Source organism: Musca autumnalis, unplaced genomic scaffold (genome assembly GCF_047663935.1).
Source record: "Musca autumnalis isolate F117 unplaced genomic scaffold, ASM4766393v1 scaffold_2, whole genome shotgun sequence".
In the NCBI taxonomy this organism is placed as follows: Eukaryota; Metazoa; Arthropoda; class Insecta; order Diptera; family Muscidae; genus Musca; species Musca autumnalis.
This window is the reverse complement of record NW_027411755.1, coordinates 118125782-118150906: the sequence shown is the minus strand read 5'-3', so window position 1 is coordinate 118150906 and position 25125 is coordinate 118125782. Positions and strand designations below refer to the sequence as shown.

Genomic DNA, 25125 nt, shown 5'->3' with positions numbered 1-25125 from the left:
AAAATGCTAAGGTGACAACACAAAAATGTTTGGTTGACACGACAACTACCGAATGAAATGACTACCAAAATAAGATGCAGCTCCAAGTTGGACTATGTTGGTCCATTCGTTTAGTCTTCTCTTCCTCCAAGTTCAAAGGCCACTTCTCGGATCGTTTGAAATTTTAATAGCAGGTACTTGTTTGTCATGATTACAGCCTTACATTTTTTGCTGGGGAAAGCCAATACTTCCTGAGATTTGGAAAGTGGTCAGTGGAATAATTTGGCCCACTATTTATGATACTCTTGTATAGTTGATATGGCAGCGCCTACAGCTAATCGTAATAATGTGTATGATCATTACGCATATCATATAATGCACAAAAGTGCATCCCTGTGATCTTAACAAAAAAATGCACATTAAGGAATCACATAAGGAATCCTTAAGTTAACCTTAATAAGGATATACGTTAAACAGATACGTACACCATATACGCAAAAAATATACGTTGAAAGCTTCCAAAAGATATTTGTCACAAAAATGCTATTTATATATTTGTAGAAAATATGGATCTGTTCATATATGTATTTACTTCTACAACTCCTGTTATTGCTCTTTCATACAGTCAAAAGGGTCTATACGAGTATTTGTGGACAAACTTTTGTTCGTTCGCATCCACGATCTTAGTCCTACCTTTTCCAAATTTACCTCCAAATTGAGCAATTCTTCATTGAATTTTATTTATGGGACCATGATAAAACTGACTTCGCAGATTTTTTTTATTGGCAAATGTTTAATAATTGTATTTTATTTCCATGATGGAATTATTATAGAAGTAACTACAGTTTTGTAATTAAATGTTTTTTCTTTGCAGTATTTAGAGATGCGTTTTAATTCAACAATTCGGAGTATTGCTTCCATAATGTTTGTAATGGATGAAGTAAGTAAAAAAACAGATCAATTCAAGAAATATCCAACAAATAATAATTTATTTAAAAATTGTGTTTTATTTTTGCAGATATTCTTTTTGCCAATTATTTTGTATGTTCCCGCAATAGCATTTAGTCAAGGTAAAATTCAAAATCTGATAGCAAATGTTGCAAAATTTCATTCACCAGATGTTTCTTTTCAGTTACCGGCGTCAATACACACATTGTAAGCGGTGTTATTTGTGTAATTTGTGTCTTCTATACTTTAATTGTATGTATATAAGGATATTTCCAAATGTTTACGTTACTAATTATGATTTCAAACAATTTCCAGGGTGGTATCAAAGCTGTTGTTCACACTGATGCCTGGCAAATCATTGTAATGTTCATATCGGTGGTTATTGTGGTGATTTTGGGAACAATTTATGCCGATGGCTTTACTGATATATTCAAAAGTGCTGCCGAGGGTGGTCGTATTATATTTGGAAAGTATGTCCTATTTTTTGCAATTGATTTGTTTCATTTATTAACTTTTTTCGTTGTGCAGCATTAACCCATCACCATATGAACGCCAGTCTTTGTGGGCTGTCTTAATTGGAGGCTTTTTCTATTGGACTTCTTTTAATTCGGTCAATCAAACAATGGTAAACCAAAAATAAGATTAATTCTTTTAAAACTTCAAGAAAAAAGAAATTTCTTTATCATTAATCCCCAAAATTAATATTTTATTTAAACAATTTCTTGATATTATTAAATGAATTTTTTATAACTCTTCTATTTATTTTTAATTTTATAAATATTAAACATCCACTAGCAATAGGTTTAACACTTTTAATCCAAACTATTTTAGTATCAATATTTTCAGCATTAATAACTAAAACATTTTGATTTTCATATATTTTATTTTTAGGTACAACGTTATATGTCATTGCCATCGCTGAAGAAAGCTCAATGGTCAGTGGCCATATTCACCATTGGCATTGTTCTGTTTATATCCGTGTGCTGCTTTGCTGGATTATTGGTCTATAATTTTTATAGAAATTGTGATCCCTTGACAGCTGGTTTAATAGCGGTAAGTAATATGTGTATGCTGTATATACGGGAATGTTGTAGCTGCAAACCGATCCTACATTTATGTTAGGACCGATTTGAAGATATATAGCCTAGGTTGGGCGATTATTATGGAAGGAAAAAATTTTCAATGGATGCTTCGGGTGTCTGATTTATGGGATTGTACTGAGCAAAAAAGCCAACTATTTGAAATTTTAACTTTGTAGTATTTTATGTCTCGGGCTACAACAATTCCTCTGAACATATTACTTAGTTTTCATGGCCGAAAATTCACAAATTTTGGCACGTTTTTTTATATTTTGGTCTATAACAGCCAAATTATTGGGATTTCCGATCCAATACTAAGACAAAAATTGTAGCCAAGACAATAGTTAAGAACGCTCTAGTACATTGCAAAAGCATAGGAACGATCTTCATGTAGTTTTGGCCTTGTGGAAGTGTATTTTTTTTTTTCGTCAAAATATTGATAAATTACCAAAATTTGTACTTTCACAAGTCCAAAACTGCCTGAAACATGAGCCCAAAAAATTTTGTAAATTTTCCAAAAAAAGAAAAAATGCAAGTCAAAATGTGGAAGCTCGATTTTCACCGTACTACAAATTGCTATAGCCTAGTTAACACAATCCAAATAGAGAGAGAGAGATTGAATTTTTAATTTGGACAGCATACCTAATTGAAAAACTTGAAAAGAAAATGTTACATATCTAAAAATTATAGTCCTACCGTAGCCTATCATGGTAAAAGAAAAAAGGTAGTGGGGTTACCTCTACATATCACTTTCAAAAAATCGAAAAAAATTATTGGCTTGTTTTAAAGTAAAGGTAGTATAGAGTATGCCGCAAAAAATTTCGATCGGACCAAAATTGGCTGAGATATGATCGTTCAAAGTGAAGAACCCGTTGTGTTTTGTGTGTAGAGGCGCAACGTAAAACCCGTTTTTTAATAGCCCCAAAGATAGCTCAAAAACGAATGGACCGATCTTCATATATTTTGGTGAGCTTATTAAATACATAAAAATCTTGTCTTTAAGTGAGACAGATTTGTTCTTAACGATCAAGTTTTTTTAATCGAAATTTTGACTTTGACAGTTCACATTTTTTAAAATCCTGTTTGGCTTAAAGACAAGATTATTAGGTTCTTAAAACGCCCATCCGCTCATTCGTTTTAGATCTATCATTGGCGACGCAAAAAGGTTTTCGCAGGTAGCCATTTACCACAAGACTATGCAATATTATACAACAACAAATATTCCAAAAGTAGTATAAGATGTACTCTTTCAGATGAAAGAAAAAACTACTTCAAAATATTGGTAGTTTATTTGCAAAAAATTCATAAAAATGAGGTTTTTGTACTGCACAACTAGTGATAACTCCTTATGTTGTTGGCGAAATTACAACAATAATATTTTACTACAAAGGGGTTTGACTTTTCATACACTGTGCAACATTTTTAAGGTGATCTTGTGCAAACAATTCGGACTGAGGATTTTTTGAAAGTACAGACCCAAATGACAAGAAGCCCTAGATGGGTTTTGTTGTGTCAAATCCAGCTCGGATTTTATGGCCCCATCTAAACATGGTTAAATATTGAGTTTTTAAAGAAATTAGGGGCTATATCTCTGAAACCAATGCGAATCTTCTTCTGACCTCTGAAGCAAATTTGTAGATAAGGACAAGAATAAAATATTTGGAGATATAATGAACTCGAAAAACTACATTCATTGCCTCAATATGCAAAAATTCCACAATTTTTATACATTTCGCACCGTATCTCCAAAGCCGCAAAATTTTTTCTGAATATTTCCTTTTGGAAAAATATTCCCTGGAATGTAATACACAACTCTTCAGAACATGTCATTGTTGTAAAATGCCTCTATCCCGCTGTTTTCAGTATATTTCTCTGTTATGTTCTTACGGAGGTGGTCGATTGAATGAAAGACGATGTTTAAACATAACAATCAATTCATTTATTGAATAAAACTTTAAGTTGTTTTATGAGTTGAAATAAAGTATTAATTATGAAGAACAATGAACTATAACGAAATATGTACAGATGAGATGTCTATTAATTGGTGGTTGCGAAGTAACTGACTGACTGTGTACTGACAATGAGTAGAGAGAGATAATAACTTAAAACTACTGATGCATGCAATACTGCTATGATGCTGCCAGATTGTTGCATTTTATGTGGTAGTACTAGGGTTACCCTAATATCTCCCCTTTTAAGTTTGAACCTGGGTTCTGGATATTACTTCAACTGGTTGTCTTCTGTGGATATTCTGGTTGATATGCTGTAGAATCTGTATACGGCAATTTAATGTTGAATTCTCGAAGTAATATGTCCAAAGGTGATAATTTGTTTGATGGAGCAGAAGTATCGCCTATTTTTGTTTGAAGTTGATCTGCATGTACCTTGATGCGACTTCCGTGTTTGAAATTATACTGACTTTCCTTTTTCTGATTTCTGTCCATGACTGATGAACATAGATTTTTATGAACGTTGAATACGTTGTGAGTTTTTCTTGAAGATGCTTTTGCGGTCGCTCCTTCCTCTTCCCTTTTTTTGAGTGCTGTTTTGACTTGTCTATTTGGGCTGGGATGAAAGTGAGCATTGAGTACTTGATAAACATTGTTAAATGACTTAGTTCCTGTGAACTTGATCTGATGACACCATTTCGCTATTGGAATATCCCATAGATTAAATTTCTCAATCCAATCTATGCCTAGGACATTTAATGATTCCAAATTTGAAATGTAACAATCCACAATTTTTGATTTTCCTGCAACTGACACTTCTATTGGAAAAAGTTTTGCAAAAAATGTAAGTTTATTGCCACCTGCATCTTCGGCGGTGTCTGTGGTTTCAAATGCATCCGGCATTCCGATTCTTTTCCACGTTGATTTAGAAATTATGGTAATGTCTGATGCCGTGTCCAACTGTAGTTTCACTTGCTTTGAATTAATACTGACTGTAGCATATTTTCTTGCCTGCTTGATTTTGACTGGATCTGTTGTAGATACTGTTTTTGTGCTGAATTTTGTTTTGTTGTTGTTAAAATTCTGATGACTCACATTGTTCTGTTCTGAGTTTTGATCATGGTTGGTTTTGCTCTGTTGATGTTTGTCGTTGTTGTGTTTTGATTTGCTCTGCCTGTGCATGCTGTTGCAAAAACCATCTTTGTGACCAATCTGTTGACACTTGGTACACTTGTGCTTGGAGTAGGGGCAATGTTTTGCATAATGCATATCTCCACAATACCAACATGCTGTTTTTGGTATCTTTTGTTTTTGTTGAGGCTTACCAATTTTGTTGCACTGTTTTTGGCTTCCCTCAATTAGTGCTGTGTCACTTTTCAAATCCAAAATGCTTTGTGTTTCATCAACAAGCTTTTCTAAGTTGACTACTTCCTTACTTTCATTAAGATGCCTTAATAAACGGATTCTGATGTCACTGTCTTGTGATGATTTAAGACCAAGTATGAAAATTAAACACTTGAACTGGTCTGTAGTTAAGTCATCCAGTTTAAAAAGTTCACACTGAAGATTGACACGACTGGCGTATTCTTTAAAATCTTCATTTTCCACCTTTGTGATTTGGAGACACTTATAACGTAGACTTACTTGTGTTTCTGTTCTGCCAAATAGTCTTGTAAGATGCTTGATTGTGTCTGCCAATGAAAGTTCTTGAGGTTGTTTTGGTAACACGAAATTCTTGAATCGTTCATGAATGTGATTGGACATTTTTCTCCACAAAAGTCCTACTTTGTCTGCATCGTCCAGTGCACTTGCTTCCCTTTCGAAGATGTGTTTAAAACGATTGTACCACGATTCAAATAATAAACCACTGTCAGGCTCATAGTGAAAATCCGTCATGGAATTAGCTAAAGATTCCATGAGGTGGGCTTTTGCCACTGATGATTCACCTGGAATTGATGATGAAACTGTGTTTGCACCTTGTTGTCCAGCGATGATTTGTTTGAGTTTGTTGAGCAAATCCTGTTGATTCGCAAGTATTTGTAAAATATTCGCTTGTTCCGACATGTCTAGATTGTTCTAGTGTCTGTGTGTTATCAGCCGTTACAATTTTGTTAGAGACGCTGCCGTTGTATGTCTGTATGTGTGAGCTGCAAAAATGATGAAATTCCAACGTTGTAGTGGTGTGTGTGTTGAGCTGAAAAAATTTCTGTATATGTGAGACTGCAAACTGTTTGTTTGTGTGAGTGTTGATCGCTGAAGATTTCTTGAAAATTCTTGTTAGAATATTCCTGATGAACTTGCGCCTGTGCGTTTTTATGTTTTCCTTGAAAATCTTCCTGCCACAACTTTTATTGTGTGCGATGTCTTGATCTTATTACGCAGCCTTGTTGAAACTTATATTTGTTCCAAAATCCTCGTCGCCAAATTGTTAGCGAGAATGATACATCTTTGTTCCAAAATCCTCGTCGCCAAATTGTTAGCGAGAATGATTAATCTTTGTTCCAAAATCCTCGTCGCCAAATTGTTATGTTCTTACGGAGGTGGTCGATTGAATGAAAGACGATGTTTAAACACAACAATCAATTCATTTATTGAATAAAACTTTAAGTTGTTTTATGAGTTGAAATAAAGTATTAATTATGAAGAACAATGAACTATAACGAAATATGTACAGATGAGATGTCTATTAATTGGTGGTTGCGAAGTAACTGACTGACTGTGTACTGACAATGAGTAGAGAGAGATAATAACTTAAAACTACTGATGCATGCAATACTGCTATGATGCTGCCAGATTGTTGCATTTTATGTGGTAGTACTAGGGTTACCCTAATATTCTCTACGACGATTTAATAAATATGTCAATAATGTGGTGAAATCCGAAATGCGAGAATAAACTGTTGTTGTTGTAGCAGCATAAAAACCTACGTAGAAGCATAGCTTTGAGATGCTGGGTTGGCAGCCGCTGGCCGAAACACTATGGTTCCGGGTCAATCCGGTACGAAAGAACCCGCTGCCGTGGGATAAACTGTTGGTGTGAACTGTGTTTGAAATACGTGTTGTAAAAGTTATGATGCAGAATACCCCTGAAACAACACGAAGTAAGCATTTTAGAGTTTCGGAATGTTCTGAAGAATTGTTGAGAACATTATTTGGAAGATTTTTGCAAAAGGTTACTTGGTTCAACTCCCAATAGTTTAGCCAATACTGATGTACAATGTACAATTTTCTATATTTTATAGATTTTGATGCCCTAGATGGAGTTTTTCTTATGTGTTTTTTTCAAAAGATAAGTTCTACTAGTCTAGGGCTACAATATTGCTAAAGACAGCAAGGCCAAATTCCAATTCGTTTCTGAGATAAAGGCCTGATAAATGCAAAAATTGTAGATTTAGCCCGGTTTAGATAAGGCCATAAAATCCGAACTGGATCTGACAGGACAAACCCCTACTGGGGTTTTTGTAGTCTAAATATGTACTTTCAAAAAATGCACACTAGAAGTTGTTTGCATTTTCAGTGTTGCATAGTGATATTCAACCAGCTGGCTTGATACCATTACCTTGTATATTTGCCTTGATAGTAATATTATAATCAGACCAATTAAAATATTCACTTGTGGGGAATTTACTATTTCTCCCACTTCGGAACAGAAACTACAAAAAAAAAAAAAAAAAAAAAAAAACAACACGCAGATTATGATTAATTTCCCATACTAAAACATATTCACGGACTATTGTCCCATATTTTATTTAAAAAGAACAAGGTTTTCTATTTCGTCTTCTTCCTATTCCGTTATAAATAGAGCAAGAGAGAAGTGCCGCACAAGTCGACTTTTAGAGTTGGGCTAAATGAATACATGTGTTATATATTCGAATTACATCTTCAAACTATTTTACTATTAATACTTTAATCAATTAACGTTTTTAGAACGACGATCAACTCCTTCCCGTCTATGTAATGCAAACAGTTGGAAACTTACATGGCATTCCTGGTCTGTTTATTGCTGGTGTATTTGGTGCTGCCCTAAGCTCCTTATCGGTTGTCTTAAACTCAACTGCCTTGGTTGTTTTAGAAGATATTGTTAAGGGATGTTTCCGGTTTAAGCTTTCAGAGAAATCATCATCTATTGTTGTGAAAACATGCATTGTTATATTGGGCATTATTGCCGTCTCATTGGTATTTGTGTTGGAAAAGTTAAGCGGTATTTTAAGTGTAGCAACATCGGTCACTGCTATCGCTGCTGGCACTACATGTGGACTCTTTACCCTGGGTATGCTTGTACCTTGGAGCAATCATAAAGGAGCTTTGGCTGGAGCAGTTGCTGGTGCCCTCATGTCTGGTTGGATATCATTTGGTTCACAAATATCCTTTGCAAAGGGAGATTTGGTATCACAAAAACTGCCAATATCTGTATCTGATTGTCCGGCCAACATGACTCTGCCCGATGATACATATTATGATGAATCTGATGTATTTCCATTGTACAGATTATCATTTCATTGGATAAATCCAATTGGTATAGCATCAACAGTTCTAGTGGGAACAATAGTATCATTTTTAACAGGACCAACAGTGGTGAAAAAGTTGGATGCAGATGTTTTGTCACCTGTTATTCACAAGTAAGTATTGTTTTTGGAATCTGTTTTCGCTATATTAAATAAAATTTAAATATTTTTAACAGATTTCTACCCAAAGAATGTTTTCCGCCCTCGGAATCAGACAGTGATTTAACCAGAGAGAATACCGCCCAAACATTAACCCACCTTTTAGGTAATTCCACAGCTGGTACAAATATGGGACCCGAAACTGAGTCCGGAGAGGATAATACAGAAAATAGTGCAAAATATTAAATATGAATATTCAAATTGTAAAATATAAGACAATCAATACCTTGCCAAAATTAGCGAATACAATATTTAATAAGACATACAACACATACACAGACATATCTACATTACAAAATAATGATAATGCAATTTCAAGTGCAGTACTCTTAGTAATGGTAAGATTTATTGGTGGAAGAGTAGTACCAATATAAATTGTGGGCACAGTAACCACCTGATGAAACTATTTCTAGATTATCTACAAATGTAAAACTATGATTCTATGAAGCTTTGCTTTTTAGGATGCAAAAGAGGCTCAGAATTCAATTGTCTCTCTTTACTCTTACTGTTGTACACAAAGCCACCTTTTTTGAATTTTCCTCTGTGTGATAAAGATTTAATGAACCAATATTTGTTGCACTGCGTCATTGCATCATTCTCGATAACATAAATAAGTATGTAGATATGAACCAGCAAATGTATGTATATGTATGTCTGGAATGTGGTTCCCAAACTACAAAAAATCTATTTTGTGGTTAAACTAATTATCTACATTTTTACTGTATATTCATAGCATTAGTTGTATTATTAGTGTATACATATTTATATTCAATTATTCGATATTTTATAAGTGCAATTTTTAAATTGTAATAGTTTATTTTATAACTTGTACTATAGAAAAATTTCAAATTCCTTTTGTTATCTAGTTTTATTTTTATGGTTTAGAATTAAAAGATATTTGTTGTCAAACATATTATGCTGCAAATCCATCCGATCTATAATTTTCGGGTATACATTTTATTAAAAATTTATTGCCATGGGGCTTTTTAAAATTTTTAAACTTCTTCATTGCATTTCTAAACACAATGTTAATAATACAGGCTGACTTCCGGATCGTCAGATGCTTTGTGGTTTTTAAACTTCGTCAAAATATTTCAGTTGCACACTTATGCATTGTTCTTCGAAAATGCAACTAAATGCATCAGAAAGAAAAATGATACATGTTTGCTTTATACCTGTGTCAAAAATGCGCAATTGTGACGTAAGTATTGCGGCGTTATGAAATACAATACTTAAGACATTATCTGTCATTTGCAAAGCATCTGACAATACGAAAGTCAGCCACACTTTTCTCCTATATCCGATGCTTATCGATAATTTAGAACATTAATAATGTCAGGCTATATTGGGCCCAAAAGTAAACCGTTGTGTAAAATTATGCCACTTAAAAAATTTTATTTGTTGGGCAAAAAATATACTTTTCGCTGAGTTTAACAAATTGTTTTAAAACTGTGTACTGTCTATTGTCAAATTTCACTTAAATCTACTTAAATAAAGTTATGGAATTAATAAATACTTAATATTCAGGCATCATACTTAATTTAAAATTTTACAAACATAAACAAAATATACATACATTTTAATTATATTATTAACAAATATAAATACATATTATTGTATTTAATACTATATAACGTACGCTAAAGACAAATTTTTTATTCACGAAAAAATGTCTGTGATAAAATTACTGGTATTTTTAATGTTAATATACAAATAAACTGAACATAATATATACATATGTATGTACATGAGTACAAGGAAAGCTAAAGCAGCATTCAATTTATAATAAATAAATTCATTATTTTATTGAATAAAGACTAAAATTAAAAAAAATCTTTTTAGTGACATGACTAACACTTTTTTGGACTCGGGTTAAAAATGACCATGAAACCATCAAGCATCATATTAGTTCAACAGGAAATCCAATCCAGTACACTCTGCAATAAAGCTATAGCGGCAAATAATAATAAAACGAAAGCAGAAATAATCTGCAACAGATGTAGACTTCCAGATGTTGACATTAACTGACTTCCGAAACGTGATATAACTGCTTTGTCGCAATTATTGTCCGTGCATTGTAAAAGTATTTTAAATATACACCGTTGCAAAATCTACCTGATGCTTATTTTGTGTGTATTCTGCGTTTCAAATGCACATCTGTGACGTTTTGTATTGCAATACTTCGCATTAATTCTGTATCACAGCGGTATGGAATAGGATGCTTAAGACATTTACATACATTAACAAAGCAACTGACGTTCCGGAAGTCGGACATGCTCCTTTTTGTTTACTTTAAAACTGATGACAATAAACAATGTTGCGTGAAAATCGCAACAGCAGTTACCTTAAAAGTCCCTACTGTAGTGATTTAACCTACATAAAGTCACTGGTCGTTTAAACCAGGGCTGCTCATTTCTTCACGGTAGCGTAAATTGAGAGTAAGCATCAGTCGTTGTTTGGCCTGCAACGGAGAAACACATATTCAATGTGAGCACCCCTGGTTTAAACGCCACAAAAAATGGTTGCAAAAATTGACAAAAAACTGTTTTTTCGAATATTTTATTGGTGTTTTTGCTTTTTATTATAGTATTGTCTGTTATCTGTCATTTCTGGCTAATAAAGCTTAATTTGACCTATACATTTCCACGCAATTGGCCTAAAACACAATCTATTAAAAAAATCGACTTTTGATGAAAAATTTAAATATGCGATCAAAATTCTATCATAAATGTTAGATTCATATAAAGTCAGGGATTTGTTAGGAATGTAATAAGAGTATTTTCTCAATCAAAAACCAAGGGATTGGCATATGAGAATACACCTAATTACACTCCAAAGTTTTTGGACTTTTAAAAGACGGGCCGATTGCAGGGAAACTATACGTTTTAGAGAAAAATTTTATTTATTAAAAAATACTTAAAAATTCTCAAAAAAATCATTTTCATATACTATTTTAAGTTTTCTCGCAAAAAAATCTCGGCGCTATGTGGGTTAAAATAAAAAAATCGCTACAACTCCTAAACATTGGTTTTTGTATGTCAAAAATCAACACAAATAGCGGGAAAAACAATGGCGTTTAATGAAGCTCTCTTTAAAATCTTTTTGCACTACAAATTTGATGTGTGTTCCCGTACTTTTTTAAAGGTAAAAGTAGTAAAAGGGGGAACTGTGAAAAATGAGATACACATACAACTTTATTTGAAAAGTACAGGAACGGAAAAAAGGGAACAAATGTCAAAGTCAGAAAGCGGCAACCATGTTACTATTTTTTACAAGCTCTAATTTGTCGTGTAAACCACTACTGCTCGCGCCTTTCAGCTACCGTAGATGTAAGATTCTCCTTAAGGCCTCGACACATAAGAAGCATGGCACTCTTGCTAAAGTCATATCTGATAAAGGACTAAAAACCAAGTTCGACCTAACTGTCCCTCCCTAACTATGCCCATGTTTCGTGAACTACGCATCTTTATTGTATTGTTTACAGTGACTTGAAAAATCTATTAAATAAAATGGAATTAACTGGGAACATTTTCGTGCGATCGTTTTTCACAACTTTCGACGTCGATTATCACAAACCGAGTACATCGTTCAACTCAAATCTTTGTATGGCGATAAAGCACCATCTATGGGATGTTATAATGAATTCAAACGTACCCCGCCTAAAGAAGATCCTAAAGATCAACCAAAAACCGCGTATTCAAAGAGAGGATTAAGATAAATCAGATGACAAGAAAATATCTTTAAGCCAATCAGTCTACCGCACCCCAATTTAATTTAATAAGAAATGAACAGTATTTGTATTACTTTTCATACAAAATTTATTGAATTTTTATATCTCCCTTTGGTCTACGGACTATGGAATAAATCCATTTAAATATGCCCAAAAATATTAATAACGTACATATACTAGCTGTAAATATGTATAATGTATAAACGGTTTGTTGCTCCAGCATATGGCATTTGTGCACAGCATGTTTTGAAGGATTTAGCGAAGCCTTTAATAAAAAAGAAACAAATATGTAAATAATACTTTAATATGGACAATTATTTTTCTGTATACCATTAAAAAGCTGGGATTAACTTTATTGCGCCAACTAAATGAAGCCACCGTATACTCTTCAATTCCCCATCTGTTAATGGAGTAGCAGTAATGATGTGAATGACCAGCAAATGCTAAACGTGGTCGTAAAAGTTTGCCTGTAATAAAGAAAAATATATGACACATATTTTGTTTTTAATTTTAATGCAAACGGCTTTCTCTTACCAAGCCAATCGGTAACATTTTTTGAAAGAACTTCCCATCGTTCTCGATATTCTTCAATATTTGGTGAATCGTGTTCTCTACATGACTGATCCGATCTGCGGTATGTGGGAAAATGTTGTAATATTATGGGGCGACTATAATTTATGCGCTCTTCTACTGTTTTCAAATCTTGGCAAGTGTTGAGATTTTTAAGGCAGTTTAATTTATCTATAAAATGTTAAGGAACATTTGATAAATCTTTTTATTTTAGAAATATCTTAGATTACCTGCAACATTGTGCAATTCCCCTATGGCGGCTTCACAAAACTCACAACCATCATTTTCCATGGCCATTGAGTTGATAAACACAAAGTGATTACCGCGTAATGTATACATTTTCACACCCGTATTATTGAAATGTTTCTCAAAGCGATTTACAAAATAGGGATGCATTCTGGAAATAGAAAGTGTTATTTTCTATGTATTCAATATTATTACAGCTGAATCCTTACTTGTAATGAAATCCAATATCGTGATTACCCACTGCGCTTATGATCGGGATGTTGGCTTGAAAGTGACTGTAAAATCTAGAAACATAGACGCCAAAGTCATTATGATCGACCATTTCACCCTCATCAAATAAATCTCCAAGCACAAAAACAACATCAGGCTTATGGAGAAATAATGCCGCTTGAAATGCTCTACGCATATGCCATTCACGATATAATTTATCCAGCCAATGTCCTCGAAAAGGTCCCAATAAATGAGTATCGGCAATAATCATAACATGGAGTTCCTCCTCTGTTTCAAGCGTTGGCCATGAACAAGATCTTAATTTTATAAAATCCCCCAAAAATTCGCAATAAATTACAGAAGACAAAATTATGAAAAGACAACGACGCCAATACATTTCAACAAAATCTGGTAAAAATGGAGTATATTAATTAGTGTTGTAAGTAAAGTATTTTATATTCATAATCACATCACACTTTGTCATTTGTCCTAATTTTCCATTCTCTGATTATGGTACAATTTAACGACAAATTAAGTATGGAACTCCTTTCCTTTACCGACCCACCGCTGAAAATTATGAAAAAATTATTACAGATAGCGCTTTTTATCCCGATTTCAACCATGTACTGCTTTTGTTGCGGAAATGCATACTTCCCGAGATATGGGCTTCCAAAGATCCACAAAGGTCCTAACCTATAACTTTGGCAAAACATAGCAGAAAATTATGAAAACAATTACTACAGATAGTGCTTTTTATCCCGATTCCAACGTTGTATTGCTTTTGTTGCGGAAATGTATACTTCCCGAGATATGGGCCTTCAAAGTTCCACAATAGCCCTAACCTATAACTTTGGCAAAACATCGCAGAAAATTATGAAAACAATTACCACAGACAATGCTTTCCCGATTCCAACGTTGTATTGCTTTTGTTGCGGAAACGTATACTTCCCGAGATATGGGCCTTTAAAGTTCCACAATAGCCCTAGTCTAAAATGTTGGCAAACCACCGCAGAAAATTATTAAAAAATTACCACAAATAGTGATGTTTATACTGATTTCAACGATGCATTATTTTGTTGAAGGGTATGTATACTTCCCGAGATATGGGCCTTTAAAGTTCCACAATAGCCCTAACCTATAACTTTGGCAAAACATAGCAGAAAATTATGAAAACAATTACCACAGATAGTGCTTTTTATCCCGATTCCAACGTTGTATTGCTTTTGTTGCGGAAATGTATACTTCCCTAGATATGGGCCTTTAAAGTTCCACCGCAGAAAACTACGAAAAAATTACCAGAGATAGTGCTTTTACACCGACTTTAAGACTTTCTCCTATGGACAGGTACAAATCTCGGGAATGGGAACATTTTCTTTTAAATTAGATAGTTTTCTTTAAAAAGCCGGCCTTTGGCCGGGATTTAAGACTTTCTCCTATAGACAGGTGCAAATCTCGGGAACGGGAACAACATTTTCTTTTAAATTAAATATCTTCATTGGATTCGGTGTAAAAAGTACTATCTGTGGTAATTTTTTAATAATTTTCTGCGGTGGTTTGCCAACATTTTAGACTAGGGCTGTTGTGGAACTTTAAAGGCCCATATCTCGGGAAGTATACGTTTCCGCAACAAAAGCAATACAACGTTGGAATCGGGAAAGCATTGTCTGTGGTAATTGTTTTCATAATTTTCTGCGATGTTTTGCCAAAGTTATAGGTTAGGGCTATTGTGGAACTTTGAAGGCCCATATCTCGGGAAGTATACATTTCCGCAACAACAGCAATACATGGTTGGAATCGGGATAAAAAGCACTATCTGTGGCAATTTTTTCATAATTTTCTGAGGTGGGTCGGTAAAGGAAAGATAAGCCTTAAGTATTTATGGTTCGAGCTTATAAGTTTTGCAATTTACCAAAATAATTAATGTAAATCCTTCACATAATTTTCTATTTGTTTATTTACATATGTATGTATTTTTGTATAAAAAAACAAAAACCCGACCGTCGTAAACAAGAATGGAAAATAAAGAACAAAACAAAAACACCGATTTTGGTGGGTTCACAAGGTTGTTCTGCCGCGAACACAGCTGATGGTGATGGATGTATAGATCGAAACATGCATTGACGCAGATGGATCTATAGATCGAAACATGAATGCACAGATGGATCTACGTCATATGCCAGACTATAGCTACCATGTAGGAAATGTCAGTAGGGAATCTATTGGTCTGTTCCATGGTATAAGTAAAGAGGTAGATTTAAATGGAAATCATCTATAGAACCCTTGTTTTTCCTGAATTCCTAAAACATCAAAATTAGTAAACACAAAAGCAACAAGTGGGTTTGTTTATAATACCAATGTTGAGCATTTTATAAAAAACACGAAAAATGAATGAAGGGCCAAGGTTTCTCCACATAATCGAGTTGTGGATATGATAAAATGTTTGTTTCAATGAAAAGCTGACAAATTTCTTCCATACAAATGTTCTAAAAACTATTTTAAAAACCATTGAATTCGATTGCTTTTAAAATTTTTTGGCATATTATTCAAACAGCACACACATATACAAAGATTGTGTATATTGTGTTGACGTTTTGGGAACAGTCGAAAGAAAAAAATTAATTTGACAGGAAGCTTTAGCTAACCTTTCTTATTAAACCATGGTCTGTTCCTTTACTTTTGAAAGTTGTAAAACCGGCAAAAGTAGTATAAGGCCGCCATCAGACCATCTGCTTTTTTACATGTATGTTGTCACTTTGGGTATACTAATATACAGAACAGCTGATGTCATACATGTGAAAAATCAGATGGTCTGATGGCGGCCTAAGTTGTAAACTGCACGCATATGAATTGTATGGTGTCTGAAGTAAAGGAACGCTTTTCGAGTAAAAAGTGGTAAAACTTGAAGAATCTTGCACGTAAAGGAACAGAGCTTATACTACTGACCATGACACACTAATAGGTGTGTCTTTTTACTTACTAAATAGCTGTGTCTGTTTACGTGATAATTTTTAATAATTATTACTAATGTTGCAGATTTTGACAGTTGTATAAAGGAAAAGTTGCTGAAAAAAATGTTTCAGCTACATTTAGTAAGTAAAAAGACACACCTAATGTTGCTGAAAATTTTTTTCAGCAACTTTTCCTTTATACAACTGTCAAAATCTGCAACATTAGTAATAATTATTACTAATTATCACGTAAAAAGACACAGCTAATGTATAATAGCTCATTTAGACTAGCCATAATCCTCGACTGGATTTATTAAATCCAGTACAAATCTCATTGCATTTAGATATACCCATGGTATAATAATTCTTAGGTAGGCCACAGCTAACAGCTGATTACAATTTTTTTTGTTATGGCTTAATCTGTCAAAACCGTGTTGACACGCAGAGTTGATATTTATTATTGATCAAAAAATTCAACTCTGTTTTGTTTTCATTTCAACATTTCGTTCTTCTTCTTTGTTTACTCATCCGTTATCATTTTTGCGTTTTAGTTATTTCATTAGAAAAACTAATTTGTTTGATAACGTCTTAATTGGAAAAGTGTTTATTGCAAAATAAAAATGAGGTATTGTGTTTTATGTAAAAGAACTGTTTGTATTCAAAAACGTTTCTTCAGAGTTCCAGCGGACAAAGAAAAAAAGGTTACGGTGGTCTGCAGCTAGTGGTGTTTCATTTGGGTTGAAAGATCGCGTTTGTGAAGACCATTTTCTTCCAGGGGATATAATTCTTCGGAACAAAAGATGCTCGTTGATGCCGAATGCTGTTCCAATTGTTGCTGCAAAAAACATTCCGGAGTAAGTATGCAGTATATGTATTGTGTTTAGATAAATATTAACGACGTGTTTCCAGAATGATTGGCCAGCACTTTTCGCAGGACGAAAACAATATGGAAGACTTCACGGAGTAAGCTTTCGTTCGTTTAAATTTGAATATGTAAGAAACCCAAATGTTCACTACTTTTACCGTTATAAAAAAATAAAACGAAGTGATACAAACGAACTAAAGGCATTGTCGTTGTCCATGGATCCCAACACGATATAATTTTGCATCAGAACGCTTGAATATTTTTCTGGTCAACTTTTGTAGCACAGAGCCATTTATCGACATTTTTCGAAAAGTTTTCACCTTCTAACGGTTAAAACTGCCAGAAGGAGCGTTCCAATGCTTTTGCGATGTATTAGAGAGTTCTTAACTACTGTCTTGGCTACAATTGTTGTCCTTGTGTTCGATCAGAATGTCCAAAAAAAAAAAAAACGTGGATAAAACACTTAAAGTCAAAATCGGGAGGCTCGATTTTCACGATAGACCTATGGTCTAGTAGATTTTTTTGCTCAGTTCAATCCCAGGAATAAGAAACGCGAAGGGCCCATTAAGGTTTTCAAATCGCCCCGGCTTAATGTACACATACAAAAACTCTTAAGCCGTGTAAAAAATTATTCTTTTCACAAAAAATCAACACAATTTTCCCAATCTACATTTATATACACTCAGCCTCTAGGCACACTTTCATACGACAAAATGTGTCTCATCCAAATAAATTTCTTTGTCCCCAAGTGTGTTTTTAATCAGATTCAGATAATTTCGAGTCCGGATCGGATCAACCGATTGGTTCCAAAATTTGGCCGTCCAAACTTTTTCGCTAAAATGGTAGGCACGATATTTCTTGAACGGAGCAACAGATTTGGTCCAAGCTTTGGATTTAGTAATATCGTTTCAAGCTCGCCATATGGGGCGCTCCTTAGGGTACCTCCCCCACTAAAGTTCAACATATTTTTTAAGTGCAGTCTGTCCGAGGATCCTTTAGAATTTTTTACAGAAGGTACTCCCTGTTTAGGGCGATACAACCTTACCCGGCTCGGCAAACCCGACTGATATTTTGTACCTGTAGAGATTTTGAGGAACAAGTATCGGTATATGATCAGTTTTTTTGTTTTGTCTTCCCAAAGTCGAAGAAGAAATAGGAAAATTCCTAGACATATTAAGCATCCATTGAAGGTACTTATCATGGTTTAATAAGAAAGGTTAGCCAAAGCTTTATGTCAATTTAAATTTTTTTCATTCGAGTATGCCTAAAACTTCAAAACAATATAAACAAACTGTGTATGTGTGTGTGGTGTTTGAATAATATACCAAAGAATTTTAAAAACAATCAAATTCAATGATTTTTAAAATTGTTTTTAGACCATTTGTATGGAAGAAATTGGTGAGATTTGCATTGAAACAATCAGTTTATGATATTCACAACTCGATTATGTGGAGAAAACTTAACTATTCATTCATTTTTCGCGTTTTTTATAAAATGCTCAAAAATGCATTGTAAACAAACCCACTTGTTGCTTTTATTTTGAAGTTTTAGGAATTCAATAAAAACAAGGGTTCTATAGATTTTTTTCATTTAAATCTACCTCTTTACTTATACCATGGTACTTATTTTTTCCATAGCGTCCAATTTTACCCAAAATACAATTATTTTGGTTTTCTATGCTAGATGTAGTCGGTTTAAATCAACTCTTCCTTCTTCGTTCAATAGACATTTTCTAACGTACGCTGTATCTCTGAAACTTATTCGAAGTGAAACGAAGAGACCAGTTTAACATAATCTTAACAAACATCACTGCGGTGGAACAAAAATTGTATCATGAAAAATGGTTGATATATATATTTTGTTGCAAATTTTAAGCACAATAAAGAGTTTGTAATTTTTACTATTATCAGAATAGCTCATTTCAAAAACGAGTTCATTTATTGCTGAGTTAATGTTATCAAAAATTCGAACTTTGTGGGGGAGGTACCGGAAGGAGTGGACCGATATAGCCCATCTTCTAACTTAAACTAAGTTTGGGCAAAATATTACGAAAGCCGAAATTTGAACCGAATCGGTTCATCCGTTCTAGAGTTATCGTGCGCTCCAGCCAGCCAGAGAGACCGACAGACGGACGGACATTGCTCAATTGACTCCAAATTGTCTGAAACACATTTCGTCCAAACATACTTGTGGTCTAAAACCATTATTTCGATGAGGCACATTTTGCCCGTATGAAAGTGTATATACCCTCGTTAGCATAAATGCTGAGGGTATAAAAAATTATGAAAATGTTTGATGTTTTGCATTCAATTCATCAAATGAAGACCATGTGAAAAGCAATACACAATACATCAAAAAATGCACTCCGAAGACTTGTGAAAACGATGTTCATGGCCTCTAGCGAACACTAATAGTTTTGAAACATTTTCCTTTTGTTTGGGACCGCTGTTCACTTCTTCATATGCATTAGTGTTACTAGAGGTTTCCAACTCCTGCTTCGATTCGAATTAAATATTTTGTTGGCCATTGAGTTGTTGTTGTAGCAACGTAAATATGTTTGTTCGTGTATTATTTCAGTTATCAGCCTCTTCTGTATCCAGACTCAAACATTCTGCAACTTGGACTGTTTGCGTCCATAAAGAATAAGGAGACAGGCGAGTGCGGTTATTTGGACAGCTAAACAAATGCAGCGATGAATATGGGTGGTCTCTACATTCATATTGAATGTCTGTTCTGCCTGCGTGACTGCATCAGCCTTGAAAATGCCACTGAACCAGTGAAGAAGAACCAAGACAAAAACATTGTTGTGGGACCGACGGTGGTTCCTTCCATTACTTCGTAGTCACGTATTCCGACGCATTTCTTCCGAGCAATCTGCTTAGAACCATCAATTTCAATTTTTTGTAGGCCACGGAGTTAAAGTTGTGGATATAGCCATATGGGAATTGTAGAGATGTTGAATCAAGGCAGACACATTGAGCGCAACTATTTCCAAAATATTGTTGTTACAACTTTTTCATGTTTTTTCGCTTTTATTATTTTTTCACTTTCATTCTTTTTATTTTTTTCGCTTTCATTTTTGTTTTTTTCTTTTCCACGCTAAAAAACAATGTGAAAACAAAAACAAACAAACAATAAACAAGTTTGACAAGACATTTGTCATCAAAACAATTTTGACGTTTTAATCCATGGCTGCAGGGTTGTATTTGTTGGCGATTCTCATACCTGGCCTACCTAAGAATTATTGTATGAATGTAGAGACCACCCATATTCATCGCAGGGGAAGAACGCCAACGACACGCTGCATTTGTTTAGCTGTCCAACTAACCGCACTCGCCTGTCTCCTTATTCTTTATGGACGCAACCAGTCCAAGTTGCAGAATGTTTGAGTCTGGATACAGAAGAAGCTGATAACTGAAATAATACACGAACAAACATATTTACGTTGCTACAACAACAACTCAATGGCCAACAAAATATTTAATTCGAATCGAAGCAGGAGTTGGAAACCTCTAGTAACACTAATGCATATGAAGAAGTGAACAGCGGTCCCAAACAAAAGGAAAATGTTTCAAAACTATTAGTGTTCGCTAGAGGCCATGAACATCGTTTTCACAAGTCTTCGGAGTGCATTTTTTGATGTATTGTGTATTGCTTTTCACATGGTCTTCATTTGATGAATTGAATGCAAAACATCAAACATTTTCATAATTTTTTATACCCTCAGCATTTATGCTAACGAGGGTATATACACTTTCATACGGGCAAAATGTGCCTCATCGAAATAATGGTTTTAGACCACAAGTATGTTTGGACGAAATGTGTTTCAGACAATTTGGAGTCAATTGAGCAATGTCCGTCCGTCTGTCGGTCTGTCTGGCTGGAGCGCACGATAACTATAGAACGGATGAACCGATTCGGTTCAAATTTCGGCTTTCGTAATATTTTGCCCAAACTTAGTTTAAGTTAGAAGATGGGCGATATCGGTCCACTCCTACCGGTACCTCCCCCACAAAAGTTCAAAAATGTTCGGTGACTCTTGAAGGGAGTGGCCGAATTGGTCCATACTTTACACATCCTAATATATCCACTAGATATAGATCAGGTTCAAATATGGACTATATTTGTCCACTCCATCCGGTACCTCCCACACAAAATTTCGGATAAATTGACTTTAAGACCTGCTATCGAGTCACTTAGGTTTTTGTTGAAGCAGCTTGCATTCGCTGCCTCAATTACGATGGTAAACGTTTTTTCAGGGGCAAGTCCATATTTCTTGAGCAAACACCCCGAAGGGTGTAAAAACCCCATATTGCATCATATGTAGCGGCTGGACATGCACTTCCATAATGGTCAATGTAGATCTATTCCTTTTAGTATCTCCTCCGCAAAACTTTTGATCTCTAATCCTAATGAACATTTTTGTCGGTTCAAATTCCCAAAAATTTTGAAAACCCCCTAAATACACACGTTTTTTTGGGAAAAAATTGTTTCAATCAAATTTGTTTAGCAAATATCCGGATTTGGACGAATTTGCATCGTCACCATCGGTTATCGGGCAGAAACGCAAAAGGTCGACGAAAAAGAGTACAGGTAAAACTGTTTCTAGTCGTAAACCTAGTGTTTCTCGGGATACTGTAGTACAATCGGATCCAGTTATTATTTCTGATACAACTGAATCTGGTCGTGCTCAGTTATACGCCAATGTTGTGATGGATAAGCCTTTGGAAGTAAGCAAGCAGTTAAAGGAGGTTGTAGCATCTCCTGAGTTAATGAGTACTGGTGGTGCTAGTCTTGAAAAGACCTCACAATCTGCTCAAGGTATTCAGGAGTTGGCAACATCCTTGCCTGTTGTCTCTTCAAGGGGCTCATCTGCCAATGTAGGCCATACCCAACAACCTGTGCAAAGATCATTATCTATGCCTCCAGCTATGAAAATGGTATTTGCGTCAAGGTTCCCTCCCGAAACGACGGCTGACGAAATTTATGATTATATAAGATCAAGTATTCAAGGAGATTACTTTCTTAAATGTTACAAGCTTCGTTCAGCATTTTCGGAAAGTAGATCTTCTTTCAGGATTGTTACTAATCAGTCAATATTTAATCAAATTATATCGAGAGAATTTTGGCTGTAAATGCTTTTATAAAAGAATTTGTGGAAAGAAACTACAAGTTAGCACATTTGCCTCCGCGAACAGCTACAGTTTCAAAAAACTAAAAAATTCTATTTCTATATGCTATCAGAATGTAAGGGGTTTAAATACAAAATTAACTCGCTTATATACTGATAGCTTCGGTTTTAATTATGATGTAATTGTTTTATCTGAAACTTGGTTAAAAAAAGCTGTATTAAATAGTGAAGTTTTATGTCCGAAATATCAAATATTCAGAAATGATCGTGTTGCTAAAAAAGGTGGTGGAGTCCTTATTGCAGTTGACTCCTCTTATTCCACTAATTTAATTGAAATAAATAATATTCCTGATATTGAATTTTTAAGTATATCCATTGAACTAGGCAATTTTAAATTATTTATAACTTGTTCCTATATTCCTCCTTCTTCTCAACTTGACATATATAAAAAACATATATCCGCAATCAGTTCAATCGTTGGAAATATGAATGAAACCGATCGAATTTTGGTTCTGGGCGATTTTAATATGCCCTCTGTTAAATGGCTCTTATTACCAGATTCTGAAGCTCTAACACCACTAACATCCCGGGCGAATGCTAATCAAGATACATTCGAAATTGTTAGTCGATTTTGTGACCTCAATCTTCATCACATAAACGATATACTGAATAGTTACGATAGAATCCTTGATTTAGCATTTGTAAATGTTACTCAATATTTTGAAATAATTAGAATTCCACCAATTTCTATTCCTGAAGATATTCATCATCCCTCATTATGTATAACCATGACCCATAATCATTCCTTTGGGGAAAATCAGTCCAAAGTGTTAAAAACTGTCCTTAATTATAAAAAAACAGATTTTCGGAAACTCAATTCTCTTATTTCTTCTGTTAACTGGACATCGGTATGTCTTTGCAGCAGTGATATTGATCTTGATATTAAAATTAACAAATTCTATGAGATCATAAATAAATTTATGCTTGAATGTATTCCAACTATTAAAGTCACAAATTCTTATAAATTTCCATGGATTACTCCTGAGTTATCAACTATAAAAAATTCCAAAAATAAACTTTTTCGTAAATATAAAAAGTCAGGTTCTTCAATTGACTACGCCAATTATTCTTTAGCTAGGTCTAAGTATACGCTAGAATCTCGTAGATCATATAATGAGTACCTTAACAAGATTAAAGAAAATTTTAAGTCCAATCCTAAGTCCTTCTATGACTTTGTTAATTTAAAAAGAAAAACACCTTCTAAGCCCTCTTTATTGAAATTCAATAATCAAGAATTTACTAAAACACAGATATTGCTGAATGTTTTGCAGAATTTTTTGCTACAACTTATTCAAGTGCATCTTGCCAAATTAGAGATACATATCCTTATAAATTATCTCAGATTGATGAAATTTACATGCCTTTCTTACAATACCAAGACGTTTCCAAAAGTCTGCGATGTTTAAAACCCATTAAAAGTCCAGGTCCCGATGGAATACCTAGTTTAATTCTGAAGCATTGTTCAGTTGCATTGTCAACCCCTTTAACTCTATTGTTTAACTATTCCCTTAAATTCGGTGATTTCCCCGCAATATGGAAAAAGTCTTATATTGTACCTTTACATAAGTCAGGCAGTCTGACTAATGTATCCAATTATAGAGGAATTGCAAAATTAAGTGCAATTCCTAAATTGTTCGAAAAATTAATTACTTCTGTAATTTCCCATAAAATTCAACCCATGCTAAGTCCATATCAGCATGGTTTTCGTAGTGGTCTTTCGACCATAACAAACCTTATAGAATTCACATCGAATGTAATAAAAGGATTTGTTCGGCATAATCAAACTGACACAATATATACAGATTTCAGCAAAGCATTTGATAGGGTTAACCATAGGCTTTTGTTGTATAAATTAGATTATATGGGCTTTAATACTAATTTAGTAAGATGGATATCTTCTTATTTACAAAATAGATCACAAACAGTTTTGTTTGATGGATGTGTCTCAAAATCGATTGACGTGCCATCGGGTGTTCCGCAAGGAAGTCACCTCGGACCGGTTCTCTTTCTTTTATTTATAAATGACTTGCCAAACTCAATAATGCATTCTAGATTGCTAATGTACGCTGATGATGTCAAGCTATTCATTACTCATAAATCGGAAAAGCAAGCTGATCTTCTCCAGAGTGATTTAAATAGCCTTTTTCAATGGTGTAAAATCAACTGTATGGACTTAAACTTAAAAAAATGTAAACATATGTGTTTTTCCAGATCTTCTTCTTTAATAAGGCAATACAATATTAACGGTTCTCAATTATTAACTGTAGCATCATTTGTTGATCTTGGCCTTTTGATGGATCGAAAATTAAAATTTAATAATCATGTAATTTCTATTGTTAATAAAGCGCATGGAGTTTTAGGATTTATAAAAAGATGGGCCAAAGAATTTTCAGATCCCTATATAACAAAACAACTATTTACGTCACTTGTAAGACCTATATTAGAATATGGTTCTGTTGTATGGGACCCTCAATACGCAATGTATTCTGATAAAATTGAATCAGTACAGAAACAATTTTTGCTTTTTGCACTGAGAGGTTTACATTGGAATAGCGATTTTGTCTTGCCTTCATATACAAGCAGGTTAAAATTAATTCGATTACCTACATTAAAAAGTAGACGCACAATGTTAAACACTATGATGGTGCATAAAATTTTAATGGGTAATATTCCCTCGGATTTCTTAATATCATCTATTAGAATAAATGTTCCTTGTAGAACAATTAGAAACTATCAACCCTTATTTA

At 34.1% G+C, this 25125-nt stretch overlaps 2 protein-coding genes across 14 annotated transcripts in view; one reads left to right on the top strand and one right to left on the bottom strand.

Moving 5' to 3' along the window:
- SLC5A11 (Sodium/solute co-transporter-like 5A11) overlaps window positions 1-10451 on the top strand; it is a 32846-nt gene extending 22395 nt beyond the window's left edge. For all 8 annotated transcript variants that reach the window (XM_073969060.1, XM_073969058.1, XM_073969061.1 and 5 more), the window contains 8 exons: window positions 854-919; window positions 998-1049; window positions 1112-1179; window positions 1243-1397; window positions 1456-1552; window positions 1819-1980; window positions 7882-8573; window positions 8636-10451. In XM_073969060.1, coding sequence (XP_073825161.1) covers window positions 854-919; window positions 998-1049; window positions 1112-1179; window positions 1243-1397; window positions 1456-1552; window positions 1819-1980; window positions 7882-8573; window positions 8636-8804 — 1461 coding nt within the window. In that variant the 3' untranslated portion in view covers window positions 8805-10451. The remainder of the gene's footprint in view (window positions 1-853; window positions 920-997; window positions 1050-1111; window positions 1180-1242; window positions 1398-1455; window positions 1553-1818; window positions 1981-7881; window positions 8574-8635) is intronic.
- A 1967-nt stretch (window positions 10452-12418) lies between these two features.
- Window positions 12419-25125, bottom strand: part of PGAP5 (Per1-like protein PGAP5) — a 51793-nt gene continuing 39086 nt past the window's right edge. For 4 of the 6 annotated variants that reach the window (XM_073969056.1, XM_073969052.1, XM_073969054.1 and 1 more), the window contains exons 3-7: window positions 13374-13782; window positions 13149-13315; window positions 12883-13089; window positions 12679-12815; window positions 12419-12613 (exon numbers count right to left, since the gene is read on the bottom strand). In XM_073969056.1, coding sequence (XP_073825157.1) covers window positions 12437-12613; window positions 12679-12815; window positions 12883-13089; window positions 13149-13315; window positions 13374-13771 — 1086 coding nt within the window. In that variant the 5' untranslated portion in view covers window positions 13772-13782 and the 3' untranslated portion in view covers window positions 12419-12436. Of the gene's footprint in view, window positions 12614-12678; window positions 12816-12882; window positions 13090-13148; window positions 13316-13373; window positions 13783-13843; window positions 13942-15283; window positions 15679-25125 lie in introns of those variants that run through there. The other 2 variants (XM_073969057.1, XM_073969053.1) reach the window with 2 other exon arrangements.